This window comes from Colletotrichum fructicola, assembly GCF_000319635.2.
Source record: "Colletotrichum fructicola Nara gc5 chromosome Unknown KSG_Nara_v1_contig10, whole genome shotgun sequence".
Classification (NCBI taxonomy): Eukaryota; Fungi; Ascomycota; class Sordariomycetes; order Glomerellales; family Glomerellaceae; genus Colletotrichum; species Colletotrichum fructicola.
In genome coordinates, this window is record NW_027094060.1 from 2,508,511 (window position 1) to 2,531,604 (window position 23,094).

The following is a 23,094-nucleotide window of genomic DNA, read 5'->3' on the forward strand; positions in this document are numbered from 1 at the left end:
CCGCATTTTTTTATTACGTTAGTGAGTTCCCGGATTTTTCCAAGCCAGTGCGAAGTCATGAAGCCCCGGCAATATGTATGGAGGGGGTTCCGATAAGCTAAGAAAATGTGGAATAGTCAGAAAATATAATATTACTATTTCATGATCTACCTACTTGACCGAGTCGCTGTGGAGGATGTGCCGCCTTGGGGAAGCTGATATGAAGATGCCTCCTCTCCGAGGACCCTGATATACGTTGTCTATCTTCTCGGTTAGGCTTTGCTAGAAGCAGGCAAGACATCCAAAGTTCAACGCATCCATGGTTTCTCCAAATACCATTGCTGTCGCTGAACACTCTATTGTCCTGCTATCGTCTATGATCATTGGCGGCTGTTCTCTCTGGTGTGATCCTTTCCAAATCCCTCGATGGCTTCTCTGTCTATCTAGATGTAGGCGACAGCTGCCTCGTGAGAGGCATCCCTCCATAAAGGTTCATTCTGCGAATTTTGAATCCATGATTATGCCCTTCCGGGAAAACGATTGTCTCGATAGTCTCTTGCTGAGCGGCACCTTTGCAGAGAGCACTCTTTCTTTCATCCAGGTGATTGAAGACGAAGACTTACAACTCCTGTATATAATCACCTAGCCGTTGAATTCTCATGATTCTTTTTCTTTTTTTTTCTTTAAGCCCACTGCAAACAACACAACAATCATGCCTGCTCCCGAGATTGTTAGTGCATTGGCCACTGGCCTCCTGGCCTTCATGAGCATGATTTCAGGTGTGTACCAGTTTCATTCGCTTCGTAAAGAGCGCAGATTGAGAGAGAAATTCGAAAGCGAGTGCAAACAGCGTGAGGAGGAATGCCGTTCTCTTCGAAAGGACATGGACGATGTTAAGGAGAAGAATAGTTCTCTTCAAGTGAAGATGAACGATCTCCAAGAAGCGACTGTCGAAAGACAGGTTCTGGTCGACATGACGGCCGCTCTGCTTGGGGATCACCTCGAAAGCTGTGCCCATCTCGATGACACAGATACTGACGAGGTTAGTAGGGGGCTTTTCCCGGTCGGGCAATAGATAGACCGGGGGGTGGGTGGTCGGCACCCAGCGGAAGTCTCCCGCCTTGACGTGGCTGCTGGGCTGAGTAACCTCTTTCGAGAGGTGAAACCAAGAGGAGACAACCACGAATAGGTATGTCCTTCCCTTCGAAGTGTGCGAGCATTTAACTAGTTAGGATAGCTTTTTCAAAACGGAAAACTCTAACTATTGTTACTATCTTTGTCTTCCGCCGTCGTCGTCTGTCGTTGATGTCTATTGTTGTCTTTTCTACCCACTGCCCGTGATATACAGCTTCCGAATACTGCCAGGATCATGATACACGATGGGACCTTTTGTCCTCGAGTTCTGCTTGCTCCAAACATGTACGGTCCACGACTCATCCCTTGGGAACTTGTATGATCCAAAATCCTTCCATGCTTGAATTCTCATACCATTAGGACCGACAGTAATTGCATAATCGGTTGGGCAACGTGGGCAGTGGCCGGTAATTTCGTTGCCGGGTTGTGAAAGTGCCGTTCTGATGTCGGTATTGAAATTTTTGGGGCCAGAGGACCACTCGTGAATCTTGTCGCTGGAGTGAACCACCATATGTGGACAAATCTCATTGTAGTCGCAACTGTTGAGAGTAAGGCCGACTTTATCGACGATGTCGAGCTGAGTATATAGTAGGAACCTTTCCCGAATGATCTTGGGCAAGACTCGGAAGTACTCGCTCGTTTGACGCATGTCGGAGTCGAACTCGTGACTGAAAGGTGCCATAATCTTGTTGAGATATTTCCGGTTGACGGTCTTGAGTCGTGTCAACTTCAAAGCAAGCTGAACATGCCTCTCTTCAATTTCGAAGCCTAAAGGGTCAAAGCTCGCCCCATTTCTGTCAAATAGACCTTTTCTGTCAAATAGACAGCGATCGCGAGATTTTCTCAAAGGCTTTTGCCAAGGTACATCGTCTTTTTCAAGACGATGAAGCTTGTCACAAAACCCACAAACCCAGTGGTTAGGTGAAACAAAGGCAACTCCGGTCAAAAAGACTTGTTTACGAGCTAAAGAAAGACAGTCGAAAACAACGTTCCAATCTTTTTGGACGATGGTCCGAAATGCTTTGCATGTCTGGCCAAGAATGAATTCTTCATGTAGCTCAAGGCGCTCGACGATATTCAGCAGCACTTCGTTCGGAAGCTGCAAAAGGTTCGATTTTGTGTTTGCCTTGGTTCGCTTCAACAGCGCTAAGATTGATCTTGGGGTCCAATATGTTTTGTGCGAAGTAGTAGTCTTGCAAAGGCTTGAATCAGCTCCACCGGCCGAGGCCTCGTTTGTGTGTGAAGTCTCCAAATCTGTATTCTTCATCAACGAATCCAGTTCTTGTGGACTTTTCGTTTTCAATGAGAAAAACGATTGCATCACTTTCCTCTTGGGGAGAGCAAGTTGGCCTGGCAAAGCCCGCACGACAGCCTGCAGGCTGCCCCCCTCTCCGGCGGCTATCTCTTGTGCGGCGTACAGAACCCTGGTATCGACTGTTGAGTGAATCCATCTCCGCAAGACGAGGCAACCCCTTCGAACTTCCTCACTTTCGTTGGCAGCCATGAAGTGCTCTGCGAAGCGATCTGGATACTCCTGGTGAACGTCTGAGTCGGTGCCTTGCATCTGACCCGTCATAATTGCCTCATCCAGCGGCGAATGCTGCATGGGAACATTGGGATTGGCTGCCTTTGGGTTGATATACTTCCAAACGTTCTGTTCATGCGCCCGGAGTTGGAGCTGCAAAAACCATTTGGGCCAGTCTTCATCGTACTTCAAGCGTGCCGTAGAATTGTTTTTACTTGTCATGACTAAATCGTGGGTATGTTATTGAAAAGTCGCTCAAGAGGGTGCAGCTTGGTAAGAGGTATTAGGCAATGATCTGCCTTGTTCGGTGAGGCGACTATTTATATGTCACAATGTCGGCCTTTTCACAAGGTTCTTGCTTAGGGACCTTGAGGGTAGGCGAGATTTGACGAAGAGGTATCGCCGAAGGCTAAGCCATCCAGAATCTTTCTCTGTTTTAACTCGCAACACTCAGCAGCGCTTCAAGGACCATATGAGGTATTCCTGGTACTCTCTCCGCAGCAGATTATCTGGGCGCAGCGAGAATTTGTAACGAAATTTGACTCTGGATAACCAGTTGCAAGTTTCATGCAATGTGTTTAGTCCCGCTCTTCAAGCCGTGACAAAAGCTTTGCACAGCTCAAGGTGTTTGAATTCCTTACTGCCCATCCAGGCAGAAGGCGTCCATAAGGGCACCTTGGGGAGTTTGTAGAACCCAACCTGGAAACCTACTGGAAGGTAAGGAGTAAGCCTGGACGAGGCAAAAACTCTGACTTGCCTCCTTATGTAAAGACTTAGACGCATAGGGCAGTGTCGTATACCTAAAACTTCTTTAAAGCCGATAGTAGTAAGCAAGACGCTAGAGGTAGTGATAACAATAACGACGGGACGACGACGACGAAAGACGGTGAGAGCAATAGCGATAGCAACAGCGCCAACGACGACGACAACGAAAGCAAGTAAATAGCAAACATAGTCACCTCAGTGTAGGATATCCGGATTACAAGCGTATGCGTAGACACTAACCGGCCAGTAAAACTCCACGTAACCAGTAAATATCATAAGGCAACATCGAAATATTAATCGGACATGATGATGAAGTCTAATCTGGAAAGGTTTTCACCTATCTGGCGATGTGCAATGGCACCGGCTGCAAGTGGTATGACTGAGTCAAACGACTTGGCTGCAATAAATTAGAGTTTCGGTTCGGGTCTGTGACAGCAGTCTTATTTCAACGTCTGGAAACATGTTTGGAGAACGTGATTAGGGAGACAAACGGATTGTACTGTTGGAATAAGATGAAACAAAGTCACCTCTACTTCGGCTAGGTACAGTGATTAGGCCTTGGCACGGCTGCGTGGAATTTGAAGCTATTCCGATCCATGTGGATACTGTGAGCCACGCGATGCGAGTGTACCTATGTGGCGCCACCGGACCGCTTGCGACTGTTCCTGCCCATATATAGAACTTCATGAAACATCCATAAGCTGGCAGAAATTTACACAAATTAAAACATGACGTGAAAACGGAAGTCCTGTTTGGTTGACTTGTCATCCTAATCATGGCAGCTTGTCCAAGCACTATGCATCGTCACCGTTCGCCAAGGAAAATACAAGTCGTCAAGCAAAAGAATGTAACATGAAAACAGCTGAAAGCAAGGCAAGAGACGATCAATTCCAGAACCGTCGACATCCGAAGCAGTGCCGTTACAGGGGAATCTGCTTAGGCGAAGGAGCCTGATGTCTCCACTACGGCGATGCGCGGTCTAGACGTTTAGCAAGCGGTTCGCCTGCGCAGAATCGACCAGCGACGATCTCTGCGTCGGTGCGCTTGTGCGATCTATCATTGCGCAATAATCGAGCCTCACGGCATGTGGGATCTTTTTAGCGCTGTTCTCAAGCTGCCCAGTAGACAGCGTTTTGGGCCTAAGGACTGATGAAGCTTGCGTGGAAGGGCGTCCATATGAAATTCCAGCGTCAAGCGTGCAATGATAAGGATTTCAAGTCGACATGCCTAGGAAGTGAAGAAAATGCATTGCGCATAACGATGCTGACAATGCAGACAACGGCTGGCAAGATATCGTCCTGTCGCAACTCATGTCCGGCGTCCAACTACGAACACGCAAATGATGGCGCACTAACGTACCATCTTGGCGAGGCGCAGCGCAATGAAATTACAATAAATACCAGAGGCCACCCATCGGACGGTGAGCCAGTGCAGTAAAGTCGGTCAGCGAAGGTGAGGGAGATGAAGGGAATACCAAGAATAGTTTGCCCGGCCCATGGGTTCCTTGATACTGTTGTCCCCCAATCCAGCTCGATCAATTTGATACAGGACCGAAGGAGAACAAGCGAGCAGCAAAGCGGAGCACGTATTCGTCAAGCGAGACATGATCCGTTCAGTATCGCAGCTGAAGACAAGGCATGTTCGTGAGCGCGAGGGGCCTTTCTGGAGGATCCTGTGCATTTTGTGCAGATTCGACCCTACGTGATGGATAGGCTCCATAGCCCATACGAATCCATTCCATCGACCTCGGTCGTGCGTGGACTTTTGCCCCCAAATACGCGGCGTCAACGACCAAAGACAATACCCACCTTCAATCCGTGCCGCTTTCCATGCTCCACCGGAAACCCTCCGCTAGGACGCATTTGAACGAAACCTCCGCCGCTACGCCGCGAATTCCAGCCCTGCAGCCGTCCCGATTGGACCTTGTCCTCCGAAACGGGAGCGAGCCCCTGAGCGGGACGTTGACGGATGAAAACCGCGAAAGAGAAAAAAAAACGAGAACCACGTTTTCTTGGTGTGCGTGGATACAAACGGTTGGAGCTCGGCATGTCCAGCGGGATGTGCAGAAAAAAGTGATAAGCCAGACTTATGTACGGCCCGTCGCTCTGGTGTAACGCAACTAAAAAAGCGACGGCGCGTCAGACGTCCATTCGTGCCAACATTTCCTATGCCATCTTGCGTCTATTTTTCGAGTCATCTGGTTGGTATAAAAAAGAACAGCCGCTGGTCTAGAGGGCTCGATGCAACGGTGCAGGAGATCTCTGTGCCAATCATGTCCGAAACAGTGACAGCGCCATCAAGATCTCGGCGGCTTGAGCAGAGAGCGCATCAGCAAACCCCTGCAAGCCGCATAGCCTAGCACCGAAATGCCACGAATGCGCTCTGGGCAGAAAATAGGGGAACCGCGGAATCTTGGCCCGCCAGCACCCACATCAGGGTCTGTTCCTGGTATAACCGACGGACGCATGTGGTCCTCACAACTCGATTGGCCTCGGGAACGACGACCACCACCTGCCCTCCTTCACGCCCGGACGGTGCTTGAACCGCCAGCCAACCGCCGTCCCGTCCCTGTCCTGGGCGTCCTTTCAGGTTGGGATGAAAACTTGCTGGCCTGATTCTGTATTGGCGCATTGTTTGTTGTCTGTTTCTTGCTTGGATTGTGCAGAGTTCCCACTCACACTTTCCACGCCTGTGTCTTCACTCTTCACGCAGAGACTCCAGATGTTCATCGGTGGGACCACCTAGCGGCCACACCATGAGACCAGCTGGAGCGGACGAGTCCTTGGATATCTCCAGAATTGGCAGGCTTGTCAGGGGGGCTGTGTTCTAGTCTCTTTTCTTGGTTTCCTCCCGGTTCGCTTACGCCCCCCCCCCCCCCTTCCAACCAAGACGAGAACCACCGTCTGTGAAGTTGACCTGCCCGCCTACCAAGGCTCTGGCTATTCTTGCTGGAATCCGCAGACCCAATGAGTGGGGATGCTGGAGAAAACGGACGAGCGGGCTGAACCCCTGAGGGATTTCATCTCACGGCCCTGCAAGCGCATCGACAGGTCAGGAACGGTTCTGGGTCGACCGTATAGTCGGCTCGGTATAAGATGGATGGGCGACCCCATGGGACACGCGCCCTGGGCATCTAGGCCTTTTCCCTCTTATCCTCTTCGAGATTTCCTCTTTGGTATCTTAGTCACTCCTTTCTTTAAACACGACCTTCATTCTTTCGTTCTTTAAGTTTGAAGATCCAATTCAGTCAGTCGCTTTTGTGTGTTGTGTGTGGTTTTGAATAGTTAATTCTTATTGTTATTATTGCCTCTTGTTTCTTGCCCAAAATGGCGCCTTCGCTTCTCTCCACGCTCTCTTCCGCCCTCATTTTGGGTACCACTGTCTCTGCCACCCAGTCATACCAGCTCGTGGACACCTACGACTCTACAAACTTCCTGGACAAGTTTGGTTTCTTCACCGTAAGTACCAAGACGAAAACCCACAATACAGGCTCATGATAGTCGATGATGTGATCGGCATATACTGACGATCCCTCTCTCTCGCCAGAGCGACTACTCCACCGGCGATTACAACGATGTCGACCCCACGAGCGGATACGTCAACTACCAGTCTGCTGAGAACGCCCAGGCTCAGGGCCTTCTGAAGATCGTCGACGGCGACCTTTACCTCGGCGTCGACTCCACGACAACCCTGGATCCCGCTGGCGTCGGCCGTAACTCTGTCCGCATCGAGAGTAAGAGCCAGTACCAAAAGGGTCTCTTCGTCGCCGACTTTTCTCACTTCCCCAAGCCTACCTGTGGTGCCTGGCCTGCTTTGTAAGTTGAACGATTCCATATGATGGTGCCTTATGAGCTATGCTAACGATATCATCTAAGCTGGACCGTCGGCAACCCCTGGCCTGCTGCTGGTGAAATCGATATCGTCGAGACCTGGAACCTGGACAATGTCAACAAGGTTGTCATCCACACCGACGGCGACATTGGCGAGTGCCGTATCAACGGCACTGGCATGACCGGCACCGTTAGCAAGCCCAACTGCGCCAACTATGCTGCGGGCCAGTCTGACAACGAGGGCTGCGCCGGCCTCGACTCTTCCGCTCCCTTTGGCTCTGCTGAGGGTGGAGTCTACGCCATGGAATGGACCGACACTGCCATTAAGGTGTGGGGCTTCACCCATGCCAATGTCCCAGCCGACATCGCCAACAACCCCAACCCCGACACCTGGGGAACCCCCAGCTTCACCACCAGCGTCTGCGAAGCGTCCAAGGTCTTTGGAGAGGCGAAGATGGTGTTAAATTCCAATTTCTGTGGCGTAGCCGGTGATACAGGTATCTGGGATGCGGAAAATGGCTGCCAGGCTCAGACTGGTCTCACCTGCAAGGAATGGGTTGCCAACAACCCGGCCGCCTTTGCTGATGTCTACTTCCAGCTCAGCTCCATCAAGATCTACCAGATGGGCGAGGCCAGCAACACTACTCTCTCCACCAGCCAAATCGCCTCTTCCACTGCCGTCGCCAGCACAGCTGTTGCGTCTGATGTCGTTGTGTCGAGCACCGCCGCTGCTACCGGCATCGCCACCGAGTCCGGCGCCGAGACCCACTCCGCCTCCGCCTCCGTCGGCCCCGCTGAGACACCGATCGCCGATCTGCCCACCCGCCTGGCCACCTCCACCGTCTACCAGACCAACGTCAAGACGATTACCTCGTGCGCTCCCACCGTCACAAACTGCCCTGCCCGCGAGACTCCTCAGATCGTTACCGAGGTCGTTCCCCTGACCACCACCATCTGCCCCGTCGTCGACGTCCCTACCACTATGACCGTGTCCAAGACCGAAGTCCACACCATCACTTCCTGCGCGCCCACGGTCACCAACTGCCCCGTCGGCTCTAAGACCACCGTCACCAAGGAGGAGGTCATCTCCACCACCGCCGCCATCCCCGTCGAGAGCTACACCAAGCCCGCCGCCGGCACCACCACCCAGGCCGAGAAGCCCGTCATCACCGCCCAGCCCCCTGCCGGCCAGATCACCACCTACAAGACCAACATCGTCACCATCACCTCCTGCCCTCCTACCGTCACAAACTGCCCCGTTGGCCAGGAGACCACCATCATCACCAGCGAGGTCATCCCCGCCACCACCGTCGAGGGCGAGAAGCCCGTCCCCGTCACCACTCAGGCCCCTGACGTCCCCGTCGTCTTGACCACCTACAAGACCGAGGTCCACACCATCACCTCATGCGCTCCTACCGTCACCAACTGCCCTGTCGGCAAGGAGACTACCATCGTGACCAGCGCCGTCATCACCACCACTGCCCCCGCTGCCGGCGTCCCTGTCACCAACGTGCCCCAGAACCCCGCTGTCCCCGGCTCAGAGACACCTGTCGTCCCCGGCACCGAGTCCCCCGCCACCACTGCTCCGGTCGTCCCTGGAACCGGCGCTACTACCGCCACCGTTCCTGCATCCGGTCAGACCAACTCCGCCGAGAAGCCCGTAGCCGAGACCCCCGTTGACACCGCGATGCCCACGACTCTTGTCGTAGCCCCCTCTTCTCCTTACAACGGAACTCTCCCCAGTGGTCTGTTCCCCACCGGCACCGCCGCTCCTTGCATCGGCTCTGCTTGCCCTGCTACTACAACCGGTCCCGTCCAGGCCGGCGCAGGCAAGCTTAGCTCAGGCGCGATCTTGATGGCCGCGGCGCTGGCCGTCTTTGTCATCTAGGCGAGATGAAGATATGATGGATATTATTGTGTGTTTTTCCTTTATCTGGTCTTCCTATGTACTATAAATATGGTTCCTCTAGAGCGCATATACCCTTCGGTTAGATTGGGAGGACGGGACGAAATCCCAAGAAGCATCCCGAAACAAGTTTTTACCATTGATTTTGGTCCTTAATCGTCTTCAAAAATGTTATTTTTGGACATTGTAGTATCCTTGCTATTGGAGTGGCAGAGGAAATGATGAAATCAAGCCAACTATCTTCACAAGCTAAGCAGAATTACAATTCTTGCGTATCTTCTACGGGTATGATGCGTGCATTACTGTAAGGTAATTAGAAGACTAAACCCCGCGTCTCAAATGAGGACCTCAATATGAATTGCTCACGGTGATCGTACCCAACCATTTGCTTCGACGTCATTCCGCTTCACTGCATGACGTCTGAAGCAGTCGCGCAGCCCCCATTGACCAATCTCAGTGCCGGTCGTAGTTCCTGCCCCGGGCTGAGGAGGGTCTCCCATACTTTCAACCCGCTCCCTATCTTTACTACCGCTGCCGGTTGATCTCGCAGCTGTTTTGCGCCCATACCCTACGAGCACCAAGATTTTGTTCCAGTAAAGGACGCCTAGTACCACCAGTACAGAAACTGCGACAGAAACCAAGACTGATATGGCTTTTTGTTAGCCACAGAGCTCCCAAAATCTACCGTATGCGCAACTTACATATCACAGCGAAAGCCCAGCTGGGGGTTTGCAGGAATGAGGCGACATCCAAGGCGAAAAGAGATGTGAGAAAAGACAAGGGAAGCTGATTGTGGCACTCAGTATACAGGCTGCTGATGATCCACAAAGTTCGGGAGAGCTTACAAACAGTAGGGTGGCAAATGTGAAGACCATGAGTATTTTCCCCTGCTCCGCCGATGAAGCTGCCTGTTCCGCCGCCGAAGCTGCTTGGTTGACAGATACACCAGCCTGGAAGTTGGCAAACTCACTTTGCTGAAGTGAGAGAGTTGTGTTCACCTTGTTGGTATCAAGATTATGAGCTGATCTCAGTTTAATTAAGATTAAGTCAAACTCACAGCTGACTGGATTCTTTCGGCAACGTTGTCCAACTCCCGAATGTCATTCAGAACATAAGTTGCCAAGAGGTCCGCATCCTGTACCTCTTTTCCAGGAACAGGTAGTCCTTTTTGAACGGTCAGTTGATGCTGGGCAACGGATTTGAGAATGTTTAGCTCGTCTCTAAAATCTTTGATGTTGCTGTACAGCTTCTCTGCCTTTTTGATTGCTTTTCGGATTTCTTCACGGGCCGTCTCTGCCTCGGAGTCCCCTTTTTTGGACTTCATTTGTTGAGATTGGAAGTGTTCGGATACGGCCTCTAGGGAGGCGTCGTGTGAGTTCTTCGCTGTGTGGCTTTCCCCGTTGCCCTGTGGTTGCCAGCTTTTAGTCCGAGAGCTAAAATCTACGAAAAGAGCTGTCTCGCCCCTCCCCTGTTTCATTATTAATAAATCGCCAAAAATCATGAAAGAGAATAGATTGCGGCTTACAATTTGATTCATATGATTTGAAAACATTTGGCCGATGGACATTGGGATCGCAGCCTTTGGCCGCTTCTCGTAGTGGCCCATGCAGTACTCCACGATCAACCTGCTCATCTCAACTGCGGAGCCTGGCTGAGACCAACTGCCCCCATACTCTGTTTGCTTGCTGACCTGGTCAAGAATTTCTTCTACTAAGTCACCATGGCTGTTGTCAAACACGCAAGAATTAGCGGTGATGAGCCATTCTAGATATCGCCGGTGTTAGCAATGCAAGGGAGTATGGTATAAGAATAAGAAGAAAGCCGTACTGTTATCAACGGTCCACACCCAAAGCTGATTGACTCGCAGTAAAGTCCATGGACTGTTTTCCAGTTCGGGCTTGGTACTTCCTTCGCCAGTAAAAGATTCAATTTTCTGATCCCCACTTTGGGAGTTTTTGGCGTCTGAAATGAATTTTGTGACAACCTGCGTCTTATTACGCTCGCGCTTGTCTAGGGAGGACGTCTTGTCATCGTCAAAGTGGTAATACCACTCATCTAGCGTTGGTGATTTGTGAATGACCGAGTTTTTATGGTGTTGGTAGGCTTTGAACAACATTCTGTAATCCTCCGATGCCTTCTCAAAATCTGTGGTCTCCTTATTTTGCTGGATCTCGCCCGACTGGATCTCGCCCGGCTGAATCTTGCCCGGCTGAATCTCGTCTGATTGGGTCTCGTCTGGTTGGACCTCGTCTGGTTGGGTCTTGTCCGCCTGCGAGGCAGCCTCTTGAGCGGTGTCCGCCTGGCTCTGGGAGCTCAGAAGTGCTTCTAGATCTTCTAGTCTAGGGTGATAGGTTGAGAAGCATACATAAGGCATCTGTAATTAATAGTTATAGTCGAGGGACTAACGGAAGTTCGGTTCAAACTTACGTAGATATCTGATGCAGCCACTGAGCTAAACTTATCCTCAAACCCACGTCCTTCAGATTTAGCCCTGCTCTGTTCAGTCATCTTATGGACGGTATTCATTTGAGAACTTCTGGTATCACTCTTTTGTCTCTTGGCCCATTCTTCGCCGTTTAAGTCGTCCATGACTTCTCTGTGTCTACCAGCCATGATGTCAGTCGTCTTATCTTTAGTCGTCTTCTTCTTAGCCTTCGGCTCTTCAGTCGTCTTCTCTCCGGTCGTTTTATCTTTAGTCGTCTTCTTTTTAGCCTTCAGCTTTGTAGTCGTCTTCTCTTCGGCCGTCTTCTCTTCGGTCGTCTTCTCTTCGGCCGTCTTCTCTTCGGTCGTCTCCTCTTCGGTCGTCTTCTCTTCGGTCGTCTTCTCTTCGGTCGTCTTCTCTTCGGTCGTCTTCTCATCAGTCGCCTTCTCATCAGTCGCCTTCTCATCAGTTGTCTTCTCATCGGTCGTCTTCTCGCCGTCGCGTCCTTTATTCGTCATATCCTCCCGAAGCATCACCATAGTTCGCGGTCTCATGATCCTTGATGCCGCTTTTCTGTCTGGGACCTCTACCCAGCTGTCTCGGAAAAACGATCTGAATTCGTGGTACTCGCGGGTTTTATAACCCCCGTCCTTCATGATTCTATTCAGAAGGTCCTGCGAGGCTAGTAAGTACAGCTCTTTGTCATCTGACCCCGTTCACAGTCTTGTGGCATTGGAAGTCTGCCCTTGGGTGCTCACATTCATCCAGGTAATCTGTGCCGAATCAGCATAAGTCTCGAAGCCATATGTATCTAAAGGAGACTCACGTTTGTTGATGGCAAATGCACCCATGTGAATTCAGGCTGAATCTCAACTTCTGAGATCTTCCCATCGGCCCTGCTAAGATTCGCAATAGCCTTTCGCATGTCATTGGCCGTTTGCATGATTTTTGTTGGTCCTGAATCGTAAATGACCTCCTTGACTGATCGTTTTCTCGGTAGTGTCCCTGAAACATTCTGTTCCTTGTAGAACTGCACAATAGTGGCCCGAAAATTCTCAAGTACGCTATCGAGGTCCTTGCCGTGCTGTGGTAGCCCGTAGGTTTCGACATCTTTGTGGATCCGTCCAAAAGGAGGATCATGTAGGATATCCCCAATAATTTCCATATCTTCCAGCAAGAGACCCTTTTGCGCTGGCTGGGCTTGTTCTACCTTGTGGGCTGTCTTGCTCATGCCACCAGCGCCTTTCTCCTGGCTTTTTCCCTTCGCCACATTTGCAAGTGTCTCTGTTCTTGAGAGATCTTTTGACTTATTCGACTTCTTCGGTGGGGCTCGCGGCTTGTTCTTGAGATTCTTCAGCGATTTAGCTGTTTCGCGAACTTCAGCCACAATCTTAGGAGTTCGCTCAGAAGCAATAAGAAGCAACCATAACACCTGCGGAAGCTTGTCGCCCACGACCTTCTGGTCGGAAAACTGGATCAACGTCAAGGTTGACATCAAGGCTAATCTCAGCGCATCGTTGGTTTCACTGGTTCCAGCCGAGCTAAAGATAAGGAGCGACAGCGTTTGCGGAAGCTGTTCGTGCGCCGCCCACTGAATCGCACCCCAGCTTTCGGATTGAGGAGGTGCCGTCTTCATTCTGTTTGATCTGGCGCTGAAAAGCCATTTGGCAATGAAGTGGGTTCCTCTATCTCTTGCAGCCCAAACAAGCACATCGTCCACCAGATTGCTGGAGTAAAAGTCGGCTGTACCAAGTATGTTTGAGTTCTCTAGGATTCCGACTGCAGTTTCAGGCATGTGCCACTTAAAAATGGCGCAAAGGGCACTTATACCCTGGCTGTCCTGGACCAAAAGCATCCGTTCCTCCGCGCCTTGCAAGATGATTTGAAGCCTATGAGGCTCGCCACATGCTGCTGCGAGATGAATAGCCGTCTCGTTCTTGTGCGTGATAGCCCATCGGTCAGCATTCTTGGCCAACAAAAGTTGAACCACAGAACTATGACGGCTAGGCCGAGTTTCTCTCTTGGGTCTGTCTTTGGCTCTCATGTCACCAGGTTCTGGCGCAGCCAAATCTGATCCGTCTGTGTCTTCGTATTCCGCACTAACGGCTAGATGAAGAGCTGTTCTTCCTTGTTTGTCCTCTGCGTTCACATCCACCTCCGCCGCCAAAAGCGCACTGACAATAGTTCTGTTGCCCTGTTCCCTTGCCAGATGTAGGGCCGTTCGCCCACGCTTCTCAGCAAGGTCCTTTTGGATGTCAGGCCGCTTAAGAAGTAAATTGACAATCTCGTCGTGCTTTTCCAAGATAGCATGGTGCAATGCAGTTTGCTGATCCTCATCCGTCATGTTGACATTGATCTGAGCCTTACTCTCGAGAAGAGCTTGGGCTATATCTGCACAACCCCAGCTGGCAGCAGAGATCAGAGGTGTAGATTCAGAGCTGTGTGACTGAACATTGCAGTCTGCGCCTGCCTTTAGCAACAGACGCGCTCCATCCAAAAAGTCGTTGATACTCGCTGATAACAGAGGAGTGCGTCCCAAGCTGTTCCGCGTCTCGAGCTGGATATCTTCACCCTTCGAACGTGGAATTAGCAATATTTCCATGACATCTGCGTATTCCTCTTCAATGGCTACCATAAGAGGGGTACGGTCTTTGTAGTCTTTGACACCAAGCGAAGCACCATTCTGACACAGGACTGCAACAACATCAAGATGATGAAATTAGACCGCTGTATGAAGTGCAGTTGATTTCTCAACACATTCAATAGCGTTGATGTTTGACTTATCTCTGTCGAGAAGCTTTTGGACTATGGGCGCGTTCCCACGGCGACTTGCTGAGTACAGAGGAGACCATCCATCCTTGTCAGTGACTCGAGTATTAGCCCCATTTTCGAGAAGTCGATCGATGACATTGTCAAGATTGTTCCAGCAGGCTTCGATGAGAGGAGTGGGCTGAGAGAACTGCGTGGCCTCAATGTCGGCACCCTTCTCTATGAGCAGGTTTGCCAGTTCGGCATGCCCTTCTTTACATGCCACATGCAAAGGCTTTTGCCCAAGTTCATCTGTCGCGGACACTACCGCTCCGGCATTGATGAGCTCTTCAGCGGCCCATACAATTCCGTGGGCAGCTACGATATGGAGAGCGGTCGTGCCACCATCGGATGAAGCCGTGGCAAGAGAGCTCTCCTGGAGAATCTCGCGGAGTCTGACAGAGTTTGTATCGTCGACAAGATATTCACTCGCGTTGACTTTTGGTAAGAGTTGTCGTATGAGTGGCAAGCGATCGCTCAAGGGGCCACCTGCGTGAGCAGGATCAGGAGATTCACCATCGCCAGTCGAACGGGCTAACTCGTGCACGTCTTCGCTGAACCGCTCCTCGCCTGGGTTCGTTTCTGAGGCCATGACAGAAAATCGATATTCGAGCCAAGATAAAAGATGAGTTCAAGTTCAGTTTTGACTCTTTCAAGGTTGTTCGATTGCCGGGGTACTTTCAAGTCTCTCCAAATAGGCGCGTGCTGAGAACATGCTGAGGTCAAGAGAGCGTTTTAACACTTCCACGACGGCACATACGCACTGATTTCCAAACCCATCAATCCCCTCCCAAATTACTTCGTCAGATATCGGCCCTGCTGGGAGGTCATGTCCCCACCGTCGTGCAGAAGCTGAATGCTGTGACACTGAGAGCTGTAATCATCATTGGTACGGATAGCCATGTCAAGCTGCTTACCATATTGGACTTTTTCTGCAGCCCGATCGTCAAAGCTGACCAAATTGATGACATCCAAGTGTGCTGTGTGTGTCTGGTTCCGTTGTCTGAAAAGGCAATGCCAAACACACAATAATCACCGTAGAGGTTTTCTGCGTGACTTTGACATCAGTTACCCAGACACTGCGAGAACCCATGGCAGAAGCACATTGGAATGAATCGCCTGGAAGCCACTGATTCTCTTAGATAATTGGCACTTTCTTGAGATTTACCCTGGTGTGGTTGACAGAATCGTGAATAGTTGTTGGAAAGTATCAAACCTTGCAGAAGTTTTGACTGTTCGCCTCACTTTTCTACAACAAATTGACTGCTCGCCTCACTTTCGCAAGGAGAACCCCAGTTTGGAACTGGCCGCATAAGGCCGGCCTCCCCTCACATCTTGGCTAATACGTTGTTAAGCAGGTTTGCCCGACTACGAATCAGGATGGGGAATATTGGAGCCTGTCCTCCTTGGCAGACCTTATCATTCAGACAATAAGGATCCATCTTGTGCATGAGCTGTAGCCGCCGTGTTCACCAATTAAGATGTGAGCATTTTCCTATGTCATTCTAGTGTTTGGGGGGAAAAAGTGGCACTGTGGCGTCTCTCTGCAGACCCCCCATTTCCCGGAAGCGGGCTCAGTTTCACGAAGTTAAGAGGTGTAAGCGATTTTGGCGGCAGCCTTTGGGACATGTTGCATGTTGGAAAGTGCCTCCATTGCGGAGATGGGGATCGGACAAGTCTTCCCTGGAGCGCACGGTGAAGATTGTGGTAATTAATTTTGAAACTGGATACTCCAAGTGGTCATAACCGCAAGGAAGAGACTGAATTCAATGATAATTAACCAAGACTGATAAATAGCGAAATTAGCCTCCTCCTGGCAGCGTGATGATTTCCTCAACGTAGCAACAAGTAGTAGCCATCCATGGAGGCCCATGAGACGGTTTTCTACCAACCCAGTGCGTCCAAATATTGAAACACCCACAAAAGTTTTCCGTATTCAGATATTGAATCCTTCTTGCCTCCTAACCCTTTTCTTCGCAGTTTGCATGCGGTCGAGTGGGGCTGAAAAATACATAAGCGCGAGCCTCGCTTGAGTGGTCAGTAGCTCGGATCAAATGATTCGCTTTAGAACTGAAGCCGAACTACAAGTAAGAAACCAAGATACTCCACGGTTTGCACCATTTGCAGGATTTACCATCGACCCAACAAACTATGCACACTTCAAAAATCTTATCAAAGAGATGTGCGATTGTTGGTTGCTTGATGTCAGCTACCATAGGAGGAGTACCCGGCCGCGGACTTCATCTGTAAGCCTTCGATCAGCTTAGGCACTTCAATTCCAATCTGAAACAACGCTGAGGCCGAATTCGGGTTGCGAAATGAGCTCGAGACTTATGCAGAAACTTTCTGCAGTTGATGATGATCACGGATGAATACCTACTTATTCCCTTACACGGTTGCAAAATCAGCGAAGAGCGTCTAATGGGCATTTTGAATGCTCCAGTTGCCTTTGGAACCTGGATTTAGACGATCGAGCAACCAAATCTCGTGTCTTTACCGAAAGTTCCGGGGATTTAGTATTGAGACTCTTCTGCGAGACTGCCGTTAGTCAAAGGGGTCGAGGATTCCTTCCGTCCTGGGGAGCGAAGAACAGGCGCTCGAAGTCCCTAGAACTAACAGGGACGCAGTGACGTCGGAATTGAACGTTGAAATATGCGAACGATTCGGAACACTGAGGGTTGAGTTTCGGCACAACACGTGATACGGTAATCCAGACGCGTCTTTAGACTTCTGAAGTATTTTCCTAAGACATGACATGAAGTCCCATGGAGCCCCGTGCGTCAGAGGCACGACGAGGATGATTGTTGTTGTCAAGACATTTCAGGCGTGATGGAACTTTGATGTCAATAGTGAGTTGTCCACGGCCTTCGACGGTAGCTTTGGGCTTTCGCTCCCTTCACACCGGAAAATCGAAATGGGCCTTGGTTTTGGGTCTCGACCGGTCATTGGTTCTTCAAAAATTCAGAATTCGTTGGTACAAATGGATCCATCCTGCATTCATAGAAGAGGCAGTAGAGAATCTCACAAGAACAGCTTGTTTTAGTGAAACGCACAAATTGAAGGGAAGATTATCTCGTAAAAAACAAGAATAGTCTGTGCTCTTGTTGGCTTGGGCTTGTTTGCACGTGCATGCTGCGGATTTCCTAGTTTTACAGTGACCAGCGCTTACCGTAATTAAATTTGTTTGAGGATTATGATAGTAAGTACGGGGGTAGTAAATGGTGTATTGCCTTCCATGCTAATACTACTGACCTACATCTCGAAAACATTTTGCATCAAACTCTGGGCGCGAGATATGAGTCAGAGTTTCAATCGATGCTAGTCTTGGGATATCTCATAACGAGTGAACCAATCACAACACATCCATCCGACGTCCTGGGTATTCCTCCACACAAAATATGTCCACGCGCAATCGGTCAAATCTAAGCCGAGTTGGAACCGTTGTCCTTCTTCGACTCGCTGGCGACAGCGATGATCGCGGGAGGCTTGGGAACCTTCTGGCGGAAGACGTGGCGCTTGAAGAAGTAGGGAATAGAGTACTTGATCTCATGGCTGATGAATTGCTTCGTCGGGACGGAGAAGACCTCTGGTAGTAGGGTTAGCAACGCGACGCAATGCAGGTGAGGACAGGTCGACTTACGATCCAACTCTTCCAAGGTGAGTTGCTTGGTCTCTCGGACGAAACAGAAGATCATGAACCAGGCAATCAAGTTCAATCCAGCGTAGAAGCCAACTGTGGCCGACAGGTCAGTCGCAGAATTTAGGACCCAAATCACTTGGAACACTTACAGGCACCAGTTGGAGTCATGGCAGTGCTCATGCGCGGGAAGGTCAAGCTAAGAATACCAGCTGTACAACTTGTTAGTCTAACATCCCAAGTGTGAACTGTTGCTAGACTTACCGAAGGTGTTGTTGATGCAAACAACCCAGGCCATTCCCTGCTCACGCTGGATGGTAGGGAAAACTTCGGCGGAGTACTGGAAAGCGACGGGGCCTTCGCCGAGGGAGTAACAGATGGTGAACAGGTAGATGAAACTGGATCGCAAGAGTGTTAGCCTAGGTAAGCCATACATACGAGTGGTGATACTCACAGAGCGACCGGTCCAATCTTTGGTCCACGATCTGTAGTGGGGTTCAAAAGGGACAAACCAGCAGCCAAGAGGAAAATGCACATCAGAGGGAAGGTCTAGAATTGTTAGTCATGTTCAACAACTTTGGTTCATGTTGACTCACGATCATGCAGAGAGTCCTACGGCCCTTCGTGTCAATGAGGAACAGGGTAGGGATCGTCGCAACAACTTGGATGGCGCCGTAACCCAGAGAAGCGTACAGGGCCTCCACGGGCGAGTATCCTGCGTTCACGAAAATCGTAGAACTGTAGAAAGAGATGATGTTGATTCCGCACCTACTTGGGTCAGCATAACAAATTTAGGTATAATCAAGGTTGGAAGGGTTCGCACATTTGCTGGGCAAGCATCACGGTGCTAGCACCGTAGTTGGCACGCCTGATTCTGGGAATGGAGAAGCAGTCCCAAAGGCGGCGGAAGTAACCAGCGCCACGAGCCTCCTTGAGCTCCTCCTCGTAGATAACCCACGAGTAGTAGAAGTCTCTGGCGCCAATAATGTTGTGCGCGCGAAGCTTGCACATGGACTTGAAAGCCTCGGCATGGCGGCCGTGCTTCATGAGCCAACGCGGGGACTCTGGGCAGAAGAAGATGCCAGCAGCCAAGACGAAGGATGGGATGAAGGCCGAGCCCAGCTGGAGTCGCCAGGAGATGTCGCCGGTGTCCTTGACGATGACGTTCGCGCAGAAACCCAGAAAGATGCCTGCGACGACCCAGAGTTGCCAGAACATGACGAGGGCGCCGCGGACTCGGTGGGGAGCCATCTCAGCAGAGTAGATGGGGACGGTGGCGTTCTTCGCGCCGATGCCAATGCCCATCACGAAACGCGCCGCGAAGAGACCCTGCCATGTTTGCGCGAAACCGGAGCCGATCGGGGTGGCAGTAAGGCAAAGCGCCGTGATGAAGATCTCGCCGCGTCGGCCGAAGTAGTGGTTGAGAGGGTCGACGATGAAAGCGCCGCTGCGATGCGCGTGGTTAGCAATTGCGATAAGAACCGGGGAACGAATGTCACCAACATCAGACCAGCCGTCAAAAAGATGATGGAATTGATCAGACCAATGAGCCACTCGTCTCTGGAAGACCCGCTGTCGATGCCAAGGGCCTCGTGGAATGTCAGGTTGGCACCGTTGGAACCAGTCTGATCCCAACCCTGCGTGGCGGCTCCGATGGCACAGAGGCCGATCGAATACCACAGCATCTTCGGGCCGTGCCATTTGTGGTCCCGCTCGTATTCGAGCGCCCGGCGCTCTTCCTCGGAGAGGTCTGCGACGTCGTTGAAGTTGTTCATGTCGCGCGCGACCATAGCCGCGCGGCCGAAGAGGGCGGCATGTTCACCCAGGTTGTGGCTCTCGGCGAACGCCACCGCGTCTTCAACGGTTTGCTGTGGGGATTTGCGCTGCGAGAAGGCGGCGTGTCAGCGGATTTTCGGGGGCGTTTCTCGATTCATGATCCTAGATCTTGGCGCAAAACTCACCTTCAGCGGGTTCTCGACGATGTTGAGGGCGGCGGCCTTTCCACCTCCAAGCCCCTCGGCGAGCTCCGTCTGGGGCTTCAGATCCCCGGTGTCCTTCTCGAACGCACCGTCCGAGTGAGGAACGGTGTCGATTTCGTTGACTCCCATGGTGAGCTTGGCAGCGTTCAGATTAGCTTGGCGGGATCCAGAAATTGAGGCTGTTCACTGCGGGATTGTGCGACGTGCGCCAATTGATCAACGTTGAGCCAAGTGAGCCAAGTAGGGCCAAGCAACGGGGACGACCATGGCCAAGTCTTATATATTTCCTGGCAGAAGGGCAAAGAGAGTGTCTCTCCAAGAGGCGGCTCCATTAATCATGCTTTCAACACCAAAACCCCAGACGCTTCTGCTCCCCCGCTCTCCGCACTGGGGTAAGCATGGGGATCCATCCATCAAAGGCACCAAAGGCACCAACATGAGGAGATGATCATCCGTCTCATTCCCCCTCGTCTGATATTTGGGCGCGTCGGGGACATCGGGGCCCAGCTGGACCCAATTTTGTCAGCGAACTCGACCTCTCGAGGCAGTTGGGAGCGCGCGTTCGCAGGAGTTTGCATGTTTTCATTGGGACGTTGGAGATGAAAGAGTGGGAACCGACAAGGCTAGTGTCGCTGACCGTGGCTTGGCCTTGCGTCCTCCAAGTGAGGAGTCCCGTCGAGGATGGTCGAGCCGTGTTTCCAACAGTCGTCATAGCTGATTGGGTGCCGTGGCCGTCATCGGCTAAACATGCGGCATGCCTCCCCAAGTCATCGGAGCGTGACGGAGACACAAACCTGCGCCATAGGTTCACAATAGTGGGCCGTGTGTGCGACGGTTGTCATCCGCTATTCCCAGCGTAGCAATGAATGACACTCAATGGCGTATTACCTTGGAACGAGGCACTTTTTGTCATATTCCTTCTACCGGACAGAGTCCGCCCACCCGCATATTTGCCCGAGACTGTGAGGTTCCAAGGAAATGGCGGTCTTGGAGACCTTTATCTTGATTTGGGTATGATTGGCGCGCTTTACGAACGCGGAGGGCATCCCGGGCGATGGTGTTTCAATCAATGTTGCACTCACTGTTGGCCCACGAACACCGCGTTACCAGATTCACGGAGCCACGCCCATTGACCTATTGAAGAACCATACCACGATCTCCATCGTAAAAAGTCATCGCATATTAACCTGCGCCCTACGCATTGCTGACTCCTAGCACCGGCAATTTCTAGATTAAGCTTAAATGATGCACTGGAGGCTCTGCGTTCCAGTACAGACTGAGGGCTTTGGGCCGGCGCGATGCCAGCCTGAGTTTGGTTCAAAAGGTGGGACGCGTCTGACGTGGGACGGCTTTTAGTGGAAACATCCCCAGAGAAAACCCCCAGAATCTCCAGAATCTCCAGATTTCAAGATCACCACGTATCACTGAAGAACTGCTTATAATGTGGGTGTCTGGAGATCAACTTGACGTCGACGGTTTCGCATCGCGTGCCGCAATTGAACAATTGCGACGAAAATCATCCAGTTAGTTCATCCTATCCCGCCGAAAAAGTTGGACGGGCGCGTACTTCTTTCCTGGGCTCTAGCCTGTTGCTGTCGATGCCCGACGATAGCCGCTACGGCCGTGATATGCATATCACCTGACCTTGATCTCAGACATGGAAGATTGGTTGGGCGGGCTGTAAGTGATGTTTTGAGAACGAAATACTACGGACCTTCTTTGATTGGCTGCAGGGTCATCAATCAAATGCAAGGGCAACCAAATGCAAGGGCAACTTAAGTGAGCATCATCTGTATGAGATGCACGATGAAACTGATTACAGCTAACTATCAGGTGTTTTTTATTGTACTGTTTGCCTTCAGCTATTGAGACATCTTATTTGATCTTCAGCACAGCCTTGCCAAAGTTCTTGCCAACAAGCATGCCAATGAGGCCATCAGCTGCATGGTCAATACCATCAGTGATGGAGAGCTTGGCCTTGACGCTTCCGTCCGCCAGCCACTTCTGCATATTCTCTTGATGCTCCTTGAAGTGAGCGGGGCCAAATTTAGGGTTGCCAACGAGGAAGCCTTCCATGGTGATCTGCTTGGAGACGAGCTGCATCAGACCCTTGATGCCTTCTTGCTGCTCAGGCGGGACGTTGTAGTTGCCGATCTGCACGTTGTTAGGTCTCTTCCATCTCTACCGGGCACCCTGGTTCAACTTACCATTCCGCAGACAGGAATCCTGCCGCCAACCTTCATGCTCGTAAGAGCCGCCTCGAGGTGATCGCCGCCCACGTTTTCGAAATAGATATCAATTCCCTCAGGTGCCAACTTAGGCAGCGCATCCTTAGGCTTCTCAGTCTTGTAGTTAAATCCAGCGTCGAAGCCAAGCTCCTTGGTAATGAACTCAAGCTTTTCATCAGACCCAACGGAGCCAATCACCGTGAGTCCCTCGCGCTTGGCAATCTGGCCAACGACCTGTCCCACGGCGCCAGCAGCGGAGCTGACAAAGATTGTCTCGCCCTTCTTCGGCTGTCCGATCTTGTGCAGGCTGGACCAGGCGGTGAGTCCCGGCATGCCCAGCGGCCCGAGGAACAGCGCGAGGTCGAGATTGTGCGGGTTGTGGACCTGGCGGGCCTGTTGCAGGGCGGTGGGGGTCACGCGGGCGAACTCGGCGATGGGCGTGTGGACGACAATCAAACTGCCCTCCGGGAAGTCGGGGGTGTTGCTCTTGAGAACCTTGCTGATGGTCGCGTTCGTGATGGGCCCCTCGACGTCAAACGGAGGCGAGTAGGACTTCTTGCTGGGATCACGCATCTTGCCGCGAAGATACGGATCGAAACTCGCGTAGAGAATCTCGACTACGAGACCGCCCTCGGGGGCATCGTTGAGGTCGATGGGGCGGTCCTCCACTACAAGATGCTCCCCTGCCACTGGCAGTGCCGTGGGGATTTTCTTGAAAATGAGGGTCTTGTTCTGGGTCATGGTGACTGAGTTGAGAGGGACTTCGGGTAATCTGGCAGATTTCAGAGAGAAATATGTGAAATGTATTTCAACTCAGAGTCCTACCGATATGCTGCATTGACGTAATGGTGCACAGAGAAGAAAGGCAAAGGTGCCGAGGC

The 23,094-nt window shown here is 51.3% G+C and overlaps 5 protein-coding genes across 5 annotated transcripts; 1 reads left to right on the forward strand and 4 right to left on the reverse strand.

Moving 5' to 3' along the window:
* Nucleotides 1-754: 754 nt before the first annotated feature.
* CGGC5_v016211 (uncharacterized protein) lies at nucleotides 755-1,795 on the reverse strand (the record flags this gene model as incomplete). The annotated part of the gene is made up of 2 exons (XM_066153482.1): nucleotides 755-1,128; nucleotides 1,312-1,795. The coding sequence occupies 2 exons, from the start codon at nucleotides 1,793-1,795 to the stop codon at nucleotides 755-757; spliced, it is 858 nt and encodes a 285-aa protein (XP_066007239.1).
* A 4,934-nt stretch (nucleotides 1,796-6,729) lies between these two features.
* On the forward strand, nucleotides 6,730-9,121 carry CGGC5_v016212 (putative endo-1,3(4)-beta-glucanase; the record flags this gene model as incomplete). Its single annotated transcript, XM_032020270.1, has 3 exons — nucleotides 6,730-6,861; nucleotides 6,950-7,218; nucleotides 7,279-9,121. The coding sequence occupies 3 exons, from the start codon at nucleotides 6,730-6,732 to the stop codon at nucleotides 9,119-9,121; spliced, it is 2,244 nt and encodes a 747-aa protein (XP_031882572.1).
* A 380-nt stretch (nucleotides 9,122-9,501) lies between these two features.
* Nucleotides 9,502-14,961, reverse strand: ANK1-5 (Ankyrin-1; the record flags this gene model as incomplete). Its single annotated transcript, XM_066153483.1, has 10 exons — nucleotides 9,502-9,782; nucleotides 9,841-9,925; nucleotides 9,985-10,137; nucleotides 10,197-10,607; nucleotides 10,665-10,903; nucleotides 10,967-11,513; nucleotides 11,567-12,235; nucleotides 12,320-12,334; nucleotides 12,388-14,255; nucleotides 14,319-14,961. 10 exons carry the CDS (start codon nucleotides 14,959-14,961, stop codon nucleotides 9,502-9,504), a joined length of 4,911 nt encoding a protein of 1,636 aa, XP_066007240.1.
* A 2,830-nt stretch (nucleotides 14,962-17,791) lies between these two features.
* Nucleotides 17,792-20,114, reverse strand: PLT2-2 (putative polyol transporter 2; the record flags this gene model as incomplete). The annotated part of the gene is made up of 9 exons (XM_032020266.1): nucleotides 17,792-17,955; nucleotides 18,010-18,102; nucleotides 18,159-18,218; nucleotides 18,271-18,404; nucleotides 18,461-18,555; nucleotides 18,603-18,774; nucleotides 18,830-19,453; nucleotides 19,510-19,889; nucleotides 19,968-20,114. The coding sequence occupies 9 exons, from the start codon at nucleotides 20,112-20,114 to the stop codon at nucleotides 17,792-17,794; spliced, it is 1,869 nt and encodes a 622-aa protein (XP_031882536.1).
* Nucleotides 20,115-21,860: 1,746 nt separating this feature from the next.
* Nucleotides 21,861-22,954, reverse strand: RED1-1 (NADP-dependent oxidoreductase RED1; the record flags this gene model as incomplete). The annotated part of the gene is made up of 2 exons (XM_032020265.2): nucleotides 21,861-22,139; nucleotides 22,193-22,954. The coding sequence occupies 2 exons, from the start codon at nucleotides 22,952-22,954 to the stop codon at nucleotides 21,861-21,863; spliced, it is 1,041 nt and encodes a 346-aa protein (XP_031882585.2).
* Nucleotides 22,955-23,094: the final 140 nt, after the last annotated feature.